Source organism: Oncorhynchus mykiss, chromosome 17 (assembly GCF_013265735.2).
Source record: "Oncorhynchus mykiss isolate Arlee chromosome 17, USDA_OmykA_1.1, whole genome shotgun sequence".
NCBI classification, from domain to species: domain Eukaryota; kingdom Metazoa; phylum Chordata; class Actinopteri; order Salmoniformes; family Salmonidae; genus Oncorhynchus; species Oncorhynchus mykiss.
Window position 1 is genome coordinate 71805802 of NC_048581.1, and position 14844 is coordinate 71820645.

Genomic DNA, 14844 nt, shown 5'->3' on the forward strand with positions numbered 1-14844 from the left:
AAAACCCTCCAACCCAAAAAGGCATGTGGTGTTGATGGTATCCTTAATGAAATGATCAAATATACAGACAACAAATTCCAATTGGCTATACTAAAACTCTTTAACATCATCCTTAGCTCTGGCATCTTCCCCAATATGTGGAACCAAGGACTGATCACCTAAAATCCACAAAAGTGGAGACAATTTGACCCCAATAACTACCGTGGGATATGCGTCAACAGTAACCTTGGGAAAATCCTCTGCATTATCATTAACAGCAGACTCGTACATTTCCTCAATAAAAACAATGTACTGAGCAAATGTCAAATTGGCTTTTTACCAAATTACCGTACAACAGACCGTGTATTCACCCTGCACACCCTAATTGACAACCAAACAAACCAAAACAAAGGCAAAGTCTTCTCATGCTTTGTTGATTTCAAAAAAAGCCTTCGACTCAATTTGGCATGAGGGTCTGCTATACAAATTGATGGAAAGTGGTGTTGGGGGTAAAACATTCGACATTATAAAATCCATGTACACAACAACAAGTATGTGGTTAAAATTGGCAAAAAAACACACACATTTCTTCCCACAGGGCCGTGGGGTGAGACAGGGATGCAGCTTAAGCCCCACCCTCTTCAACATATATATCAACGAATTGGCGCAGGCACTAGAAAAGTCTGCAGCACCCAGCCTCACCCTACTAGAATCCGAAGTCAAATGTCTACTGTTTGCTGATGATCTGGTGCTTCTGTCACCAACCAAGGAGGGCCTACAGCAGCACCTAGATCTTCTGCACAGATTCTGTCAGACCTGGGTCCTGACAGCAAATCTCAGTAAGACCAAAATAATGGTGTTCCAAAAAATGAGAGAGAGAGAGCGCAGACAGAGAGAGAGCGCAGCCAGAGAGAGAGCGCAGACAGAGAGATAGCGCAGACAGAGAGAGGGCAGACAGAGAGAGAGCGCAGACAGAGAGAGAGAGCAGACAGAGAGAGAGCGCAGACAGAGAGAGAGCGCAGACAGAGAGAGAGCGCAGACAGAGAGAGAGCGCAGACAGAGAGAGAGCGCAGACAAAGAGAGAGAGAGCAGACAGAGAGAGAGCAGACAAAGAGAGAGCGCAGACAGAGAGAGAGAGTAGACAGAGAGAGAGCAGAAAGAGAGAGAGCACAGGGAGAGAAGGGGGAGATACCCTCCTGTAGATTTTAACTCCAACCCTGTTCCTGGAGAGATACCCTCCTGTAAGTTTTAACTCCAACCCTGTTCCTGGAGAGATACCCTCCTGTAGGTTTTAACTCCAACCCTGTTCCTGGAGAGATACCCTCCTGTAGGTTTTAACTCCAACCCTGTTCCTGGAGAGATACCCTCCTGTAGGTTTTAACTCCAACCCTGTTCCTGGAGAGATACCCTCCTGTAGGTTTTAACTCCAACCCTGTTCCTGGAGAGATACCCTCCTGTAGGTTTTAACTCCAACCCTGTTCCTGGAGAGATACCCTCCTGTAGGTTTTAACTCCAACCCTGTTCCTGGAGAGATACCCTCCTGTAGGTTTTTAACTCCAACCCTGTTCCTGGAGAGATACCCTCCTGTAGGTTTTAACTCCAACCCTGTTCCTGGAGAGATACCCTCCTGTAGGTTTTAACTCCAACCCTGTTCCTGGAGAGATACCCTCCTGTAGGTTTTAACTCCAACCCTGTTCCTGGAGAGATACCCTCCTGTAGGTTTTAACTCCAACCCTGTTCCTGGAGAGATACCCTCCTGTAGGTTTTTAACTCCAACCCCAGTTGTAACTAACCTGATTTAGCTTTTCAAACAGCTAATTATTTAAATAACAACAACAACTTGGTAGGTGCTTATATTTGTCCTATTTCACAAATGTACAAGTGTGTATTATATGCATGTATAAATTGGAAATCTGTTTTTTTTGCATATCCCAACTTTCCCCAGGTACACCCTCATGTGGGGTCATGGCCAGGGTCAGCCATTATCAACGGCAACCCTGGAGCAATTAGGGTTACATGGATTGCTCAAGGGCAGAGACAGATTTTTTACCTTGTCAATTCGGGGATTAGGACTAGCAACCTTTCTTTATTGACCCAACACTAACATCTAGGCTAGGCTACCTGCCACACTGTAACCATTAGAATCAGGTGCGTGGATCAGGGTTGTAGAGCGACTGAGATATACTATGTGTAACCATTAGAATCAGGTGCGTGGATCAGGGTTGTAGAGCGACTGAGATATACTATGTGTAACCATTAGAATCAGGTGCGTGGATCACGGTTGTAGAGCGACTGAGATATACTATGTGTAACCATTAGAATCAGGTGCGTGGATCACGGTTGTAGAGCGACTGAGATATACTATGTGTAACCATTAGAATCAGGTGCGTGGATCACGGTTGTAGAGCGACTGAGATATACTATGTGTAACCATTAGAATCAGGTGCGTGGATCAGGGTTGTAGAGCGACTGAGATATACTATGTGTAACCATTAGAATCAGGTGCGTGGATCACGGTTGTAGAGCGACTGAGATATACTATGTGTAACCATTAGAATCAGGTGTGTGGATCAGGGTTGTAGAGCGACTGAGATATACTATGTGTAACCATTAGAATCAGGTGCGTGAATCACGGTTGTAGAGCGACTGAGATATACTATGTGTAACCATTAGAATCAGGTGCGTGGATCAGGGTTGTAGAGCGACTGAGATATACTATGTGTAACCATTAGAATCAGGTGCGTGGATCAGGGTTGTAGAGCGACTGAGATATACTATGTGTAACCATTAGAATCAGGTGTGTGGATCAGGGTTGTAGAGCGACTGAGATATACTATGTGTAACCATTAGAATCAGGTGCGTGGATCAGGGTTGTAGAGCGACTGAGATATACTATGTGTAACCATTAGAATCAGGTGCGTGGATCACGGTTGTAGAGCGACTGAGATATACTATGTGTAACCATTAGAATCAGGTGCGTGAATCACGGTTGTAGAGCGACTGAGATATACTATGTGTAACCATTAGAATCAGGTGCGTGGATCACGGTTGTAGAGCGACTGAGATATACTATGTGTAACCATCAGAATCAGGTGTGTGGATCAGGGTTGTAGAGCGACTGAGATATACTATGTGTAACCATTAGAATCAGGTGTGTGGATCAGGGTTGTAGAGCGACTGAAATATACTATGTGTAACCATTAGAATCAGGTGCGTGGATCAGGGTTGTAGAGCGACTGAGATATACTATGTGTAACCATTAGAATCAGGTGTGTGGATCAGGGTTGTAGAGCGACTGAGATATACTATGTGTAACCATTAGAATCAGGTGCGTGGATCAGGGTTGTAGAGCGACTGAGATATACTATGTGTAACCATTAGAATCAGGTGCGTGGATCACGGTTGTAGAGTGACTGAGATATACTATGTGTAACCATTAGAATCAGGTGTGTGGATCACGGTTGTAGAGCGACTGAGATATACTATGTGTAACCATTAGAATCAGGTGTGTGGATCACGGTTGTAGAGCGACTGAGATATACTATGTGTAACCATTAGAATCAGGTGCGTGGATCACGGTTGTAGAGTGACTGAGATATACTATGTGTAACCATTAGAATCAGGTGTGTGGATCACGGTTGTAGAGCGACTGAGATATACTATGTGTAACCATTAGAATCAGGTGTGTGGATCAGGGTTGTAGAGCGACTGAGATATACTATGTGTAACCATTAGAATCAGGTGCGTGGATCAGGGTTGTAGAGCGACTGAGATATACTCTGTGTAACCATTAGAATCAGGTGTGTGGATCGGGGTTGTAGAGCGACTGAGATATACTATGTGTAACCATTTAAATCAGGTGTGTGGATCAGGGTTGTAGAGCGACTGAGATATACTATGTGTAACCATATGAACTGTTAGCGGCTATGAGGAACCTAGCAGCTGAAATAAGGCTGTCAAAATGATACACCAATGAGGGTCAGAGAACACAAGAAAATATTCACTTATGCAGAAATGCATCAGCTTCCCTAGAGACATACTGTAGTAGGCTGTAGTAAGTGTATAATACTTTTCAATTCCACAGTAACAAAATAATACCAATTTTTCACTGTAAAATGTATGTCAAACGATGAGAGATGGCACCAACGGCATAAACCGTCATTCTGTTACCAAACTTTGCCTCTGCATTGTTCTTTAATTAAACATGTTTTAGTAAAATGTTCATTGATATTTGTTTGGCATACCTTTTAAAGAGAAAAATCTGAGTCTCAGCATCACTCTGTTACCGTGGAATCGCCTTACTCCTGAACTAGTGAAAATGTGTATACAGCTAGTTCTGTCACTGTTAGGCATCTCACCCTACACCAAAACTTGAGGAAACTGTTGGTTGTCAAGTACGAGGCTTTTGAGTTGATGTATTTAATACGGCAAAATAAACACTCCACTCCTGATTAACATTTCATGGAAAAGTTAGAATGAGTGAACATCTTCAATCCCAAAGCAAATAAAAAAATGAAAAATTCAGTTGTAAGCATGAATGTTGAGTCTATCATGACACGTATGCTTTCAAGTACCTGATTCAGTATAATGGACACATTTCAAACATTTAACAAAATATGTGCATCCTTAGCATTGCAAGCTATTGATTCTCACTCAATAGCCTCTCTCTGCCCCAAGTTGTTTACAGTCTAGGCCTAAATGGAACTGAGTTGTAGGAAATCTTAGTACTTAAAAGTTTGGAAATTATGAAAAGAAAAATGCAAAATAGGATTTTCATCATGCAGGAATCTAATAATTAACATTCTCTCCACAGATCTGACGAGTCTCCAAATCCCTGTATGAAATGCAAATGTCAGTACACAGAGTAATATCAATCCTCTCTCTTTTTTTCCCCCCATAAGGGAGGGCCTGTGTCTCTGTCTCGTCTCTATCCTGCTGGAGGAGGGACAGGTACTGCCTTTACTCTGGGGTTTCGGCTTTGAATTGAAGACAGAATAAAGAGAAAACGACTCCCTATGCAAGAATAATTGGGAAGTGTAATGCAGTCTTTAAAAGCTGTCTCTTTTTCCCCCGCAAATCCATCTCTATTATGACCTGGTTTGACATCATAATGGATTAATTTGATCACACTGCCTCAGAGGAGTGAGAAACACTTCTACCACTGTTTTCTCTCCTGTTATTCTATTCTATTTTTACGACACCTTGATGAATTCATGCAGGGCCCAACATTATAAATACACTGTGGATATCTGAATGGGACAATACATCAGCTGGAGTGCTTTGCTTACACCTCTTTAAAATTCATCTCTGGTATGTGTGTGTGACTGGAGCCCTCAGAACCAAAAGGCAGAACTAGGCTAGGGTCTGATTTAGCCTATAGCTACAAAGGAAATAGTCAACTATTGAAGCTGCTACATGAAACTGAAGTGAAGCAAAGTCATGTTATTCAAGTGACTTGTGTATTGCAATGAGTATCATGCCAGATTTATGCATATTTATGAAGAAATGCCACATCATGTCTATATGCCGTTTGTTCTCAATGTCCTTCATCTTTGACGTATTAAAGACATGTGTGGTAAACTGGCCTCTTCAACAATGGATAGGAGGAACCGTCTTTACCACTGTTCTATGACATCTGCAGACAACTATACTGTCAAATAGACTGGGAGAAAAACAATAAAGTCAAGTCAAGGCAAACAGGGAATTAGTGCTGTGATGAGTGTCAACACAACCAGCACTGCGGCATAGTTACAAGCCTCCAACTGTTTGCTGCAGAACTATTGGTAATCTGATCATTTAGGATTCCACAGTCATAAAGAGGTGCCAGTGCCACATCTTTCCCTCTGAGGTTCCGGCCATTAATTCCACCAGGGATGTACAGTAATGGGTTTGCGTTCTGCATTGGGAGAAGACTGACGGCAGTCATTAAAAGGCTTGTTTCATTGTGGCTGCGGAGCCGCAATTCATCACAACAGTCAATAATACCATGGCATTATATTTAGGAGATAATCTCTAAAACCACATCACTGAGAGAAACATGGCTGTTGGTGCCAAACCAGCTAATGAATGTTGTGTCTTTGTTACAAAGGTGGACTTGTGTCTAACCAACTAGATAAAGCCTTCAAACCTCTTAAGGATGGGACCCTTTTTTTCAATTTTCGCCAAAAATGACATACCCAAACATAACTGCCTGTAGCTCAGGACCTGAAGCAAGGATATGCATATTATTGATACCATTTGAAAGGTGTGTGAAATTAATGTAGGATATTATAATACATTAGATCGGGTAAAAAAGATAAAGAAAAATAACTTTTTTTTTTTCGTATTATCTTTGAAATGCAAGAGAAATCCCATAATATAATATTGCAGTTTAGGCGCAATTTAGATTTTGGACACTAGATGGCAGCAGTGTGTGCGCAAAATTATAGATCGATCCAGTGAAGCATTGCACATACTGTGCCATATTGGTCAATTGATACATTTTCAAATACTTAACTATAGAGAAAATACCAAATGTATATGGTAATACAAAATGTAAGTTTCACACATCTTGACGGCCGGGATAGGGGGGTGTGGAGCCAGAGGCAGCAAGGGTTCAAACTGTAGAACCCAGTTCCTACATTTTAATATAAACATTTATTTTATTTTTAAAAAATGATGCTACATTTTATCTCTGGGACCCTCAGGATGACAAGAGCAAGATTACTGAAGTACATTATTTATCTTCAGAGGTGAATGTATCAAACCAGTTGCCTTGATAAAAGTTTTGTTGTTGTGCACTCTCTTCAAACAATAGCATGGTATTTTTTCACTGTAATAGCTACTATAAATTGGACGGTACAGTTAGATTAACAATAAGTTAAGCTTTCTGCCAATATAATACATGTCTATGTCCTGGAAAGTTTGCTGTTACTTAAAACTTCAATCCGGTCACATTGGCGTACGTCATGATCAACCGTCCCGGTATAGGGACACTGATCCCGTAGAGGTAAGGAGCTTTGACAGGACTCATGGTTAAACAACCACACACACAAAGGAAGTAGCAACAGAGATGTACAGAATCGCTTGGGTAAAGTGTTGAGCAGCTGACAAACTGGGAATTCAACAGGTTCTTGGAACAGTGTGTTGGCTCTCTGAGAGCAACTGACAATTTGGTATGGAACTAGCTACGGTAGCATTGTGAATAAGCTTTGTTTTCGGTCTTTAGGCGGTATACCTCCTCTCCCCAGCACTGTTATATAAAGTGTGGTCCTCTTTTGGTAGTTTGAAGCGTGAAGTGTGGTCCTATCTTAGAGCAGTTTGAAGGATAAAATGTGCTCCTACCTTGGGGTCGGCAGTGAGCAGTTTGAAGGCCTCGTAAACCTGTTTCTCCTTCACTCCTCCTCCCAGGTCTAGGAAGTTGGCCGGTTTCCCTCCATGGAGGTCGATGATGTCACACGTGGCCATAGCCAAACCAGCCCCATTCACTGTAATGGCAGGTCAAAGGTGAAATTAAACCACAAAGAAAGGTGTTACTGGTCTCAGAAAACAGAGAAGGGCCTTTAAAGTCCAGAGCATCCCTTCAAAATAGTTGCTGTGCTCATCGCAAAGTTAGATGACAATCGACGACACCGGAACTCTTATAATAGTTTTTTCCCCCATACTCCAATGAAGTTAGATTTCCCACATTAACAATCAAAATGATGTTGAGAATTCAAACATAAACCCTTGAGAGAAAACTGTGACATTGAAAAGTAGTTGGGATTTAATTACAATAAACATTACCTAATACAATCATTAAAACAAAAACATAAGAGTGCACAGTGAAATAAATGAGTAAATGATCTAATGAAGAAGGAATAACAAATCATCTTTAGAGAATTTAAAGCTTTAAGAGGTCAACTGTTAAAACTCGTCTAATGAGGATATTTAACACTTCAAGAAGTTGAGAAGCGGAGGGAAACGTGATTACGGCAACACTCTTGACTTCAGAAAGCAAGTGTTGATTAAAAGAAGTTCTGTCGCACTAGTGTTGGCCCGTATTATCAGGCAGCTTAATGAGAGCATCCCTATCCCGCTGGGTTGCTTGGTGCTGTGTTGCCAGGGAGCCAAGTGATTCAGCCGCTTCCTGCTGAAGCCAACACGCCTCTCTATAAATGTCTTACCTCATTTGGGTTATCAGCGCTAAGCCTGCATCCTGGCAAGCGCCCCTACAGAAGTCTCAATAAAAGGAAACTGGTTTTAACAGCTGTCACTTTAGTGGGTTACAGAGCTTTTAAGGAGCCCATCAGCTCTGAGCTGTTGTCCTGTAGGAAAGACTGGGCACGGGAAAGAGTCACTAACCGTGATCTTACTGCCACAGCGTTTATGAGGCTGCAGGGCAACCAGGAGATACTCCCTAGCAGCCCAGAATTACACTATAAAGATTTGATTTATGACAGGGGAGACCTATAATGAGAATGCTAACAATCCAGCTCACTGGAGACTTTTTATTATTATGGCTAATTAGAAAGAATTGGTTACAGCGTCCTCCTTCTGGACTCGTTAGAAAGCTGGTTGTTAATTTGGACTGGAGAGGAGCCCAGTCAGCCCAGTCAAAAAAAAACTCCATTCCAGTTGGTGTGGGTTAGCCATGGCTAAATGCATAGAACATGCATGTGTGTGGACAGTGGAGAGCCATAAACCAGAACTCACCAAAGCAGGCAATGTTTCCATCCAAGCCAATGTACTTGAGGTCCCATTTGGCTGCCTCTGTCTCTGTGGGATCGCTCTCTGACATGTCGTCCAGGGCAAAGACGGCTTTTTGACGGAACTCTGCATTATCGTCAAAGCTGATCTTGGCATCAAAGCACACCACTGAAAGAAGGGAGCGAGAAAGAGGAGAGAAAGAGAGTAACATAAATAGGAAGACAAATAGATGAGGATATGAAATGGAAATGTAATTAACATTTCTTACAAACTCAATAAAAAATATTAAATAAAATGTGTCAAGTGACCTCATCCTATTATACTTAATTACTTCAGTATTCGTAATGGTGAAGCTCATGTTTATGTATTGGACAGTGCCTCTAAGGGAGAATATATTATTTTTACACTTCACAAGGTGCAGTTCAAAGAAACTGTAAGCTAAATGTTAACTGCAAGCAAAGTATTTACTTCAGATTTTCATTAAGGGTTGATTATCAGTGGAGCTACTTCAGGTTTCTTAGCATTGCAGGGCTGAAATCCTGAGGTGTGCTCCTTGTGGATTTGTACTTTGTAAGGCCCACTATATACCATAACCATTTACACAAGGGTGATTGGAGCCTTCATCTATCAACACTCTATAAAAGCCCGGAGGACAAATGACAGTAGTGGGACACGGGATCCCCATGGAACCAACGGTAAATTCACTATGTAATGGCTCATCTCTGAAATACTACCTTGGCTGAAGCTCCCAAGAGTAATAAAGGTGATGTGACACACACACACACACACAGCCCACACAAACAGACAGCCAAAATAAATGGGAAACAAACTTCAACAGCAACTAAGTGGAGTCTCCTGGATCTGCAGTATTTGACCAACTTCATTACAACACTGCTCATTTTGACATTATTTTCTGTCTAGTCTTAGTCATTATAGTCATTTGAATAATGATTTAGTCTAGTTGTCAAAATGGCACAAACAGTGGGCCCTTTTAGTCACATCACATTTGTATTGCTTCATTAACCTATAGTAAACAATCACTGACTTCCATGTGCACAAGCATACATAGCCTACCAACATATTTTTCTGCATAGCATCCTATTCTCTTCCCAAAAGCAGAAAAATGACAAACATGCATAACAATAATATTATATAAGAATTATCTGGCCTAATTCAGCCTACATAGAAGATGCACATGACATACAAAACAAACAGACACACACAAATGCAGCGAGACAGAGACCAAGAGAGAAAGACACATTTGTTCTACATAGCATGTTTCTATCTGAACATTCCAAAACATTGTGTCCTTTTGAAACATCTCGCTCATTGTTCTACCTGTGGCTACGCCTTGTTCTATCTGTGGATACACCACTGAACACAAATATAAATTCAACATGTAAAGTGTTGGTCCCATGTTTCATGAGCTGAAATAAAAGATGCCAGAAATATTCCATAAGCACAAAAAGTTTCTCTCAAATGGTGTACACACATTTGTCTACATCCCTGTTAGTAAGTATTTCACCTTTACCAAGATAAGTCCACCTGACAGGTGTGGAATATTAAGAAGCTGATTAAATAACATGATCATTACACAAGTGCATCTTGTGCTGGGGACCGTTTTTTTGTTTCACAACACAATGCCATAGATGTCTCACGTTTTGAGGGAGCATGCAATTGGAATGCTGACTGCAGGAATATCCACCAGAGCTGTTGCCACATAATTTAATGTTATTTCTCTACCAAAAGCCACCTCCAACATTTTAAAGATGGTGGCAGTGTTTCCAACCAGCCTCCCAACCGCAGACCACATGTAACCACGGTAGCCCAGGACCTCCACATCAGGCTTCTTCACCTGCAGGTTCGTCTGAGACCAGCCACCCGGACAGCTGATGAAACTGTGGGTTTTCACAACCAAAGAATTTCTGAACAAACTGTTCGACGTCCTCGCCAGGGTCTTGACGTGACTGCAGTTCGACGGCATAACAGACTTCAGTGGGCAAATGCTTACCTTCAATGGCCACTGGCACGCTGGAGAAGTGTGCTCAGATAGTGTGTATGGTGTCATGTGGTCGAGCGGTTTGCTGATGTCAATTGTGAACAGAGTACCCCATGGTGGTGGTGGGGTTATGATATAGGCAAGCATAAGCTGCAGCCAACAAACACAATTGTATTTTATTGACAGGAATCTGAATGCACAGAGATCCCGTGACGATATCCTGAGGCCCATTGTCGTGCTATTCATCTGCCACCATCACCTCACGTTTCAGCAAGATAATGCACTGCTCCATGTCGCAAGGATCTGTACACAATACCTGGAAGCTGAACATGTCCCAGTTCTTCCATGGCCTGAATACTCACCAGACATGTCACCCATTAAGCATGTTTGGAATGCTCTGGATTGAGATGTACAACAGACTTTTCCAGTTCCTGCCAATATCCAGAAACTTTGCACAGCTACTGAAGTGGTGTGGGACAACATTCTGTAGGCCACAATCAACTCTATGAGAAGATGTGTCGTGCTGCATGAGGCAAATGGTGGTCATACCAGATACTGACTGGTTTTCTGATCCATGCCCCTACCTTTTATTTAAGGTATCTGTTATCTGTTTAAGGTATCTATTATTTAAGGTATCTGACCAACAGATGAATATCTGTATTCACAGGCATGTGAAATCCATAGATTAGGGCCTAATGTATGTACTTCAAGTGACTGATTTCCTTAAATGAACTGTAACTCAGTAAGATCATAGAAAATGTTACATGTTGCGTATTTATTTTTGCTCAGTGTAAAATCTGTTACGAACAGAATGGACAACGTTTTGTAGACTTTACCCTTTGCCAAAGTTTTACAAAATTGCATTATTGCATACACGCACTTCACAGAATAGGATTCAAAGATTCTCGCGGACAGATGAAACGGCAAGAATCTGTCCAGGCTCATGTAAAAAGATGTGATTCCCAGCAGCAGTAATTCCTGGTTTTGGGTTTTCGTCTTGGGCGAAGGGTTTGGCCAAGAGTTTCCGTTTGCCAGGAAGGAGATTTCTCTTCCTTCCTTTGCATGAAGGTATTCACAATTGTTAATGTAATTCCCCCAGAAGTAAAACAGGAAATTACACATTTTCACAATATTATTTTACTTCTGGGTACCCAAGATTAGGCATTCCCTAACGGAAATATGCAAATACATGCCAGAACGCGCCAATAGGATCTCGCTAGCTCGTGCTTGGCTCTGCCCACCCCCTTGCTTGTTCTCTACCATTGGAAATAACTGGCTGTGGTTAATCTTGGCTTAGTTGTAAAAAATATTTGGTGCAGCCTAAACAAATGACTAACAGGAAGGTCCGCAAGTAGCCTAGTTTTAGAATGGCCCACGATGCACGTTAGAAAGACAAACAATGTAGTGCCGGTATTATGGGACATGTCTTTTGAACGGTAGCCTAAGGGCTAGAATTAAAACGTTTTCTCTGAAGAAAAGAGGGAGTCTAGAATGCAGAACCTGTATATGAAATGCAGTGGGAAAAGTAGGAGAGTTGAGCAAGACTACAAATTTAAAGACAGCCTACTTTTCTATAGCCTACTCAAGGGTGAGAAAAACCTAGCTAGACTGTTGTCTTACTATTCAACCCAATTCTGCTACTGTTTTTAATTTCGAAAAAGCAACTTATGTTTCTTAACCAGACAAAGGGTAGCTAACTAGATGGCTGGTGGTGACTGGTTAGCTAAGGTGAAGCGAGAGAGTCGCATGCGATATGTATAATCAGAGGCAGAGCCGTGGCGGAACCTGTCTGCCCACACTCATTTCTTGCTCCCTTGCAGCCCACCACCTGATGTAGGCTGTGTTTGCCGGGTGTGACTTGTCCTTCCCACTTAACGAAACTGCGCTGACTTACTAGTCAATTTTTTCTGTCACAGAGTTAATTTTGGCTCGTTTTAGTCAACTTTAGTTTAGTGTCTATTTAGTAAGTTATAGTCTCATCAATTGTCCCTGAAAAATAGGTGTTTGACAAATATTTTAGTCACAATTTTTGTTCACGAAATTAACACTGTAGCACATTTTCAGAGATGAACAGTAATTTAGTTTTACCGTCCCTCTGGTGATGAGCGTTGAGTTACACTGAAATGAAAGTAAAAAAAATAGACCAAAATGGAAAAGACATGCAGTAACTTTCTGCCTACAGTGATGTTCTTCCCTACTGTGGTTTGTTGTTCAAACTCGACTGAAAAACAGACATCCATGGTACTTGATTCCCTTCCCTCGTTGAATATGTACAAAATGAAGAACAAGTTGATCTACTTTCAATGTGAGTCTACAGAAACACTGCTTCTGCCTTGCTAGTACAGCTTGGTTGTACACAACAAATTAATAGACCTCTCATCAATATTCATAAGCAATTATTATACTAAGCTACAATATGTTATTTTCTTGTCACTCTCTGATGAACCAGACCTATAACAATAACTTTTTTTCATAACAATGCATCAAAAGTTGTGGAGAAGCAGACTTGTGTCATCTATCAGTTTATCTGTGAGTTTAACTCAAGAGGCAATTAGTTCTGGATTTAATTCAGGATAGTGTTATGCTACAATATACAGTATACCTAAAATCCCATAATACACTCCCATGGTGAGAGAGCAAATGAGAGAGAAAAAGAGAGGGAGAGAGAACAAACACAGACAGACCCAGATAAAAAGAACTTCTGATTTGTAGACACCAAAAAGAGGAAGAAAAAAAGAGTCGTACCTTGTCCTTCGGGAGTCTCTCCGAGAGGATTGACTTCAACTTGAGTGGCGTCGACTTTCAGGAACAGATCATAGAGCCTCATAATCTGATCTGCAGCCTGTTAGTTCCACAGAGGACAGTAATTACCCAACAATATGCCTCTGAACAGCAGACCCACCAAGGCCACTCAGTACCACGCACACACTTAATAAAACATGGCAAATCACCTTTTAAACACACGTAAAAAGGTGATTTTGTCATGTTTTACTGAGTGAGTGTGTGGTACGCAGTTGAAGTCAGAAGTTTACATACACTTAGGTTGGAGTCATTAAAACTTGTTTTTCATACACTCCACAACTTGTTTGTGAACAAACTATAGTTTTGGCAAGTCGGTTAGGACAACTACTTTGTGCATGACAAGTAATTTTTCCAACAATTGTTTACTGACAGATTATTTCACTTATAATTCACTGTATTACAATTCCAGTGGGTCAGAAGTTTACATACACTAAGTTGACTGTGCCTTTAAACAGCTTAGAACATTCCAGAAAATGATGTCATGGCTTTAGAAGCTTCTGATAAGATAATTCAAATCAAATCAAAGTTTGTGTCAAAGGCGGCGAATACAACAGGTGTAGTAGACCTTACAGTGAAATGCTTACTTACAGGCTCTAACCAATAGTGCAAAAAAGGTATTAGGTGAACAATAGGTAGGGTAAAGAAATAAAACAACAGTAAAAAGACTGGCTATATACAGTTGCGAGGCTATATACAGTAGCGAGGCTATATACAGTTGCGAGGCTATATACAGTAGCGAGGCTACATACAGACACCGGTTAGTCAGGCTGATTGAGGCAGTATGTACATGTAGATATGGTTAAAGTGACTATGCATATATGATGACCAGAGAGTAGCAGCAGCGTAAAAAGAGGGGTTGAGGGGGGGGGGGGGGGGGGGGGGGGCGCACAATGCAAATAGTCCAGACCCATGCCAAATCTTTTTAGTTTCCTGGGGGGGAATAGGCTTTGTCGTGCCTTCTTCACAACTGTCTTGGTGTGTTTGGACCATTCTAGTTTGTTGTTGATGTGGACACCAAGGAACTTGAAGCTGACAACCTGCTCCACTACAGCCCCGTCAATGAGAATGGGGGCGTGCTCGGTCCTCCTTTTCCTGTAGTCCACAATCATCTTCTTAGTCTTGGTTACATTGAGGGATAGGTTGTTAGTCTGGCACCACTCGGCCAGGTCTCTGACCTCCCTATAGGCTGTTTTGTCATTGTCTGTGATCAGGCCTACCACTGTTGTGTCGTCTGCAAACTTAATGATGGTGTTGGAGTCGTGTCTGGCAATGCAGTCGTGGGTGAACAGGCAGTACAGGAGGGGGCTGAGCACGCACCCCTGGGGATTTCCAGTGTTGAGGATCAGAGTGGCAGATGTGTTGCTACCTACCCTCACCACCTAGGGGTGGCCTGTCAG

General features: G+C 41.8%; 1 protein-coding gene across 2 annotated transcripts in view; it reads right to left on the reverse strand.

Moving 5' to 3' along the window:
• suclg2 (succinate-CoA ligase GDP-forming subunit beta) overlaps positions 1–14844 on the reverse strand; it is a 134157-nt gene that overhangs the window by 60872 nt on the left and 58441 nt on the right. For both annotated transcript variants that reach the window (XR_005037061.1, XM_036950574.1), the window contains exons 7-9: positions 13391–13487; positions 8653–8814; positions 7303–7445 (exon numbers count right to left, since the gene is read on the reverse strand). Coding sequence is in view for 1 of the 2 variants with exons in the window: in XM_036950574.1 (XP_036806469.1) it covers positions 7303–7445; positions 8653–8814; positions 13391–13487 (402 nt within the window). In the remaining variant the exon portion in view is untranslated. The remainder of the gene's footprint in view (positions 1–7302; positions 7446–8652; positions 8815–13390; positions 13488–14844) is intronic.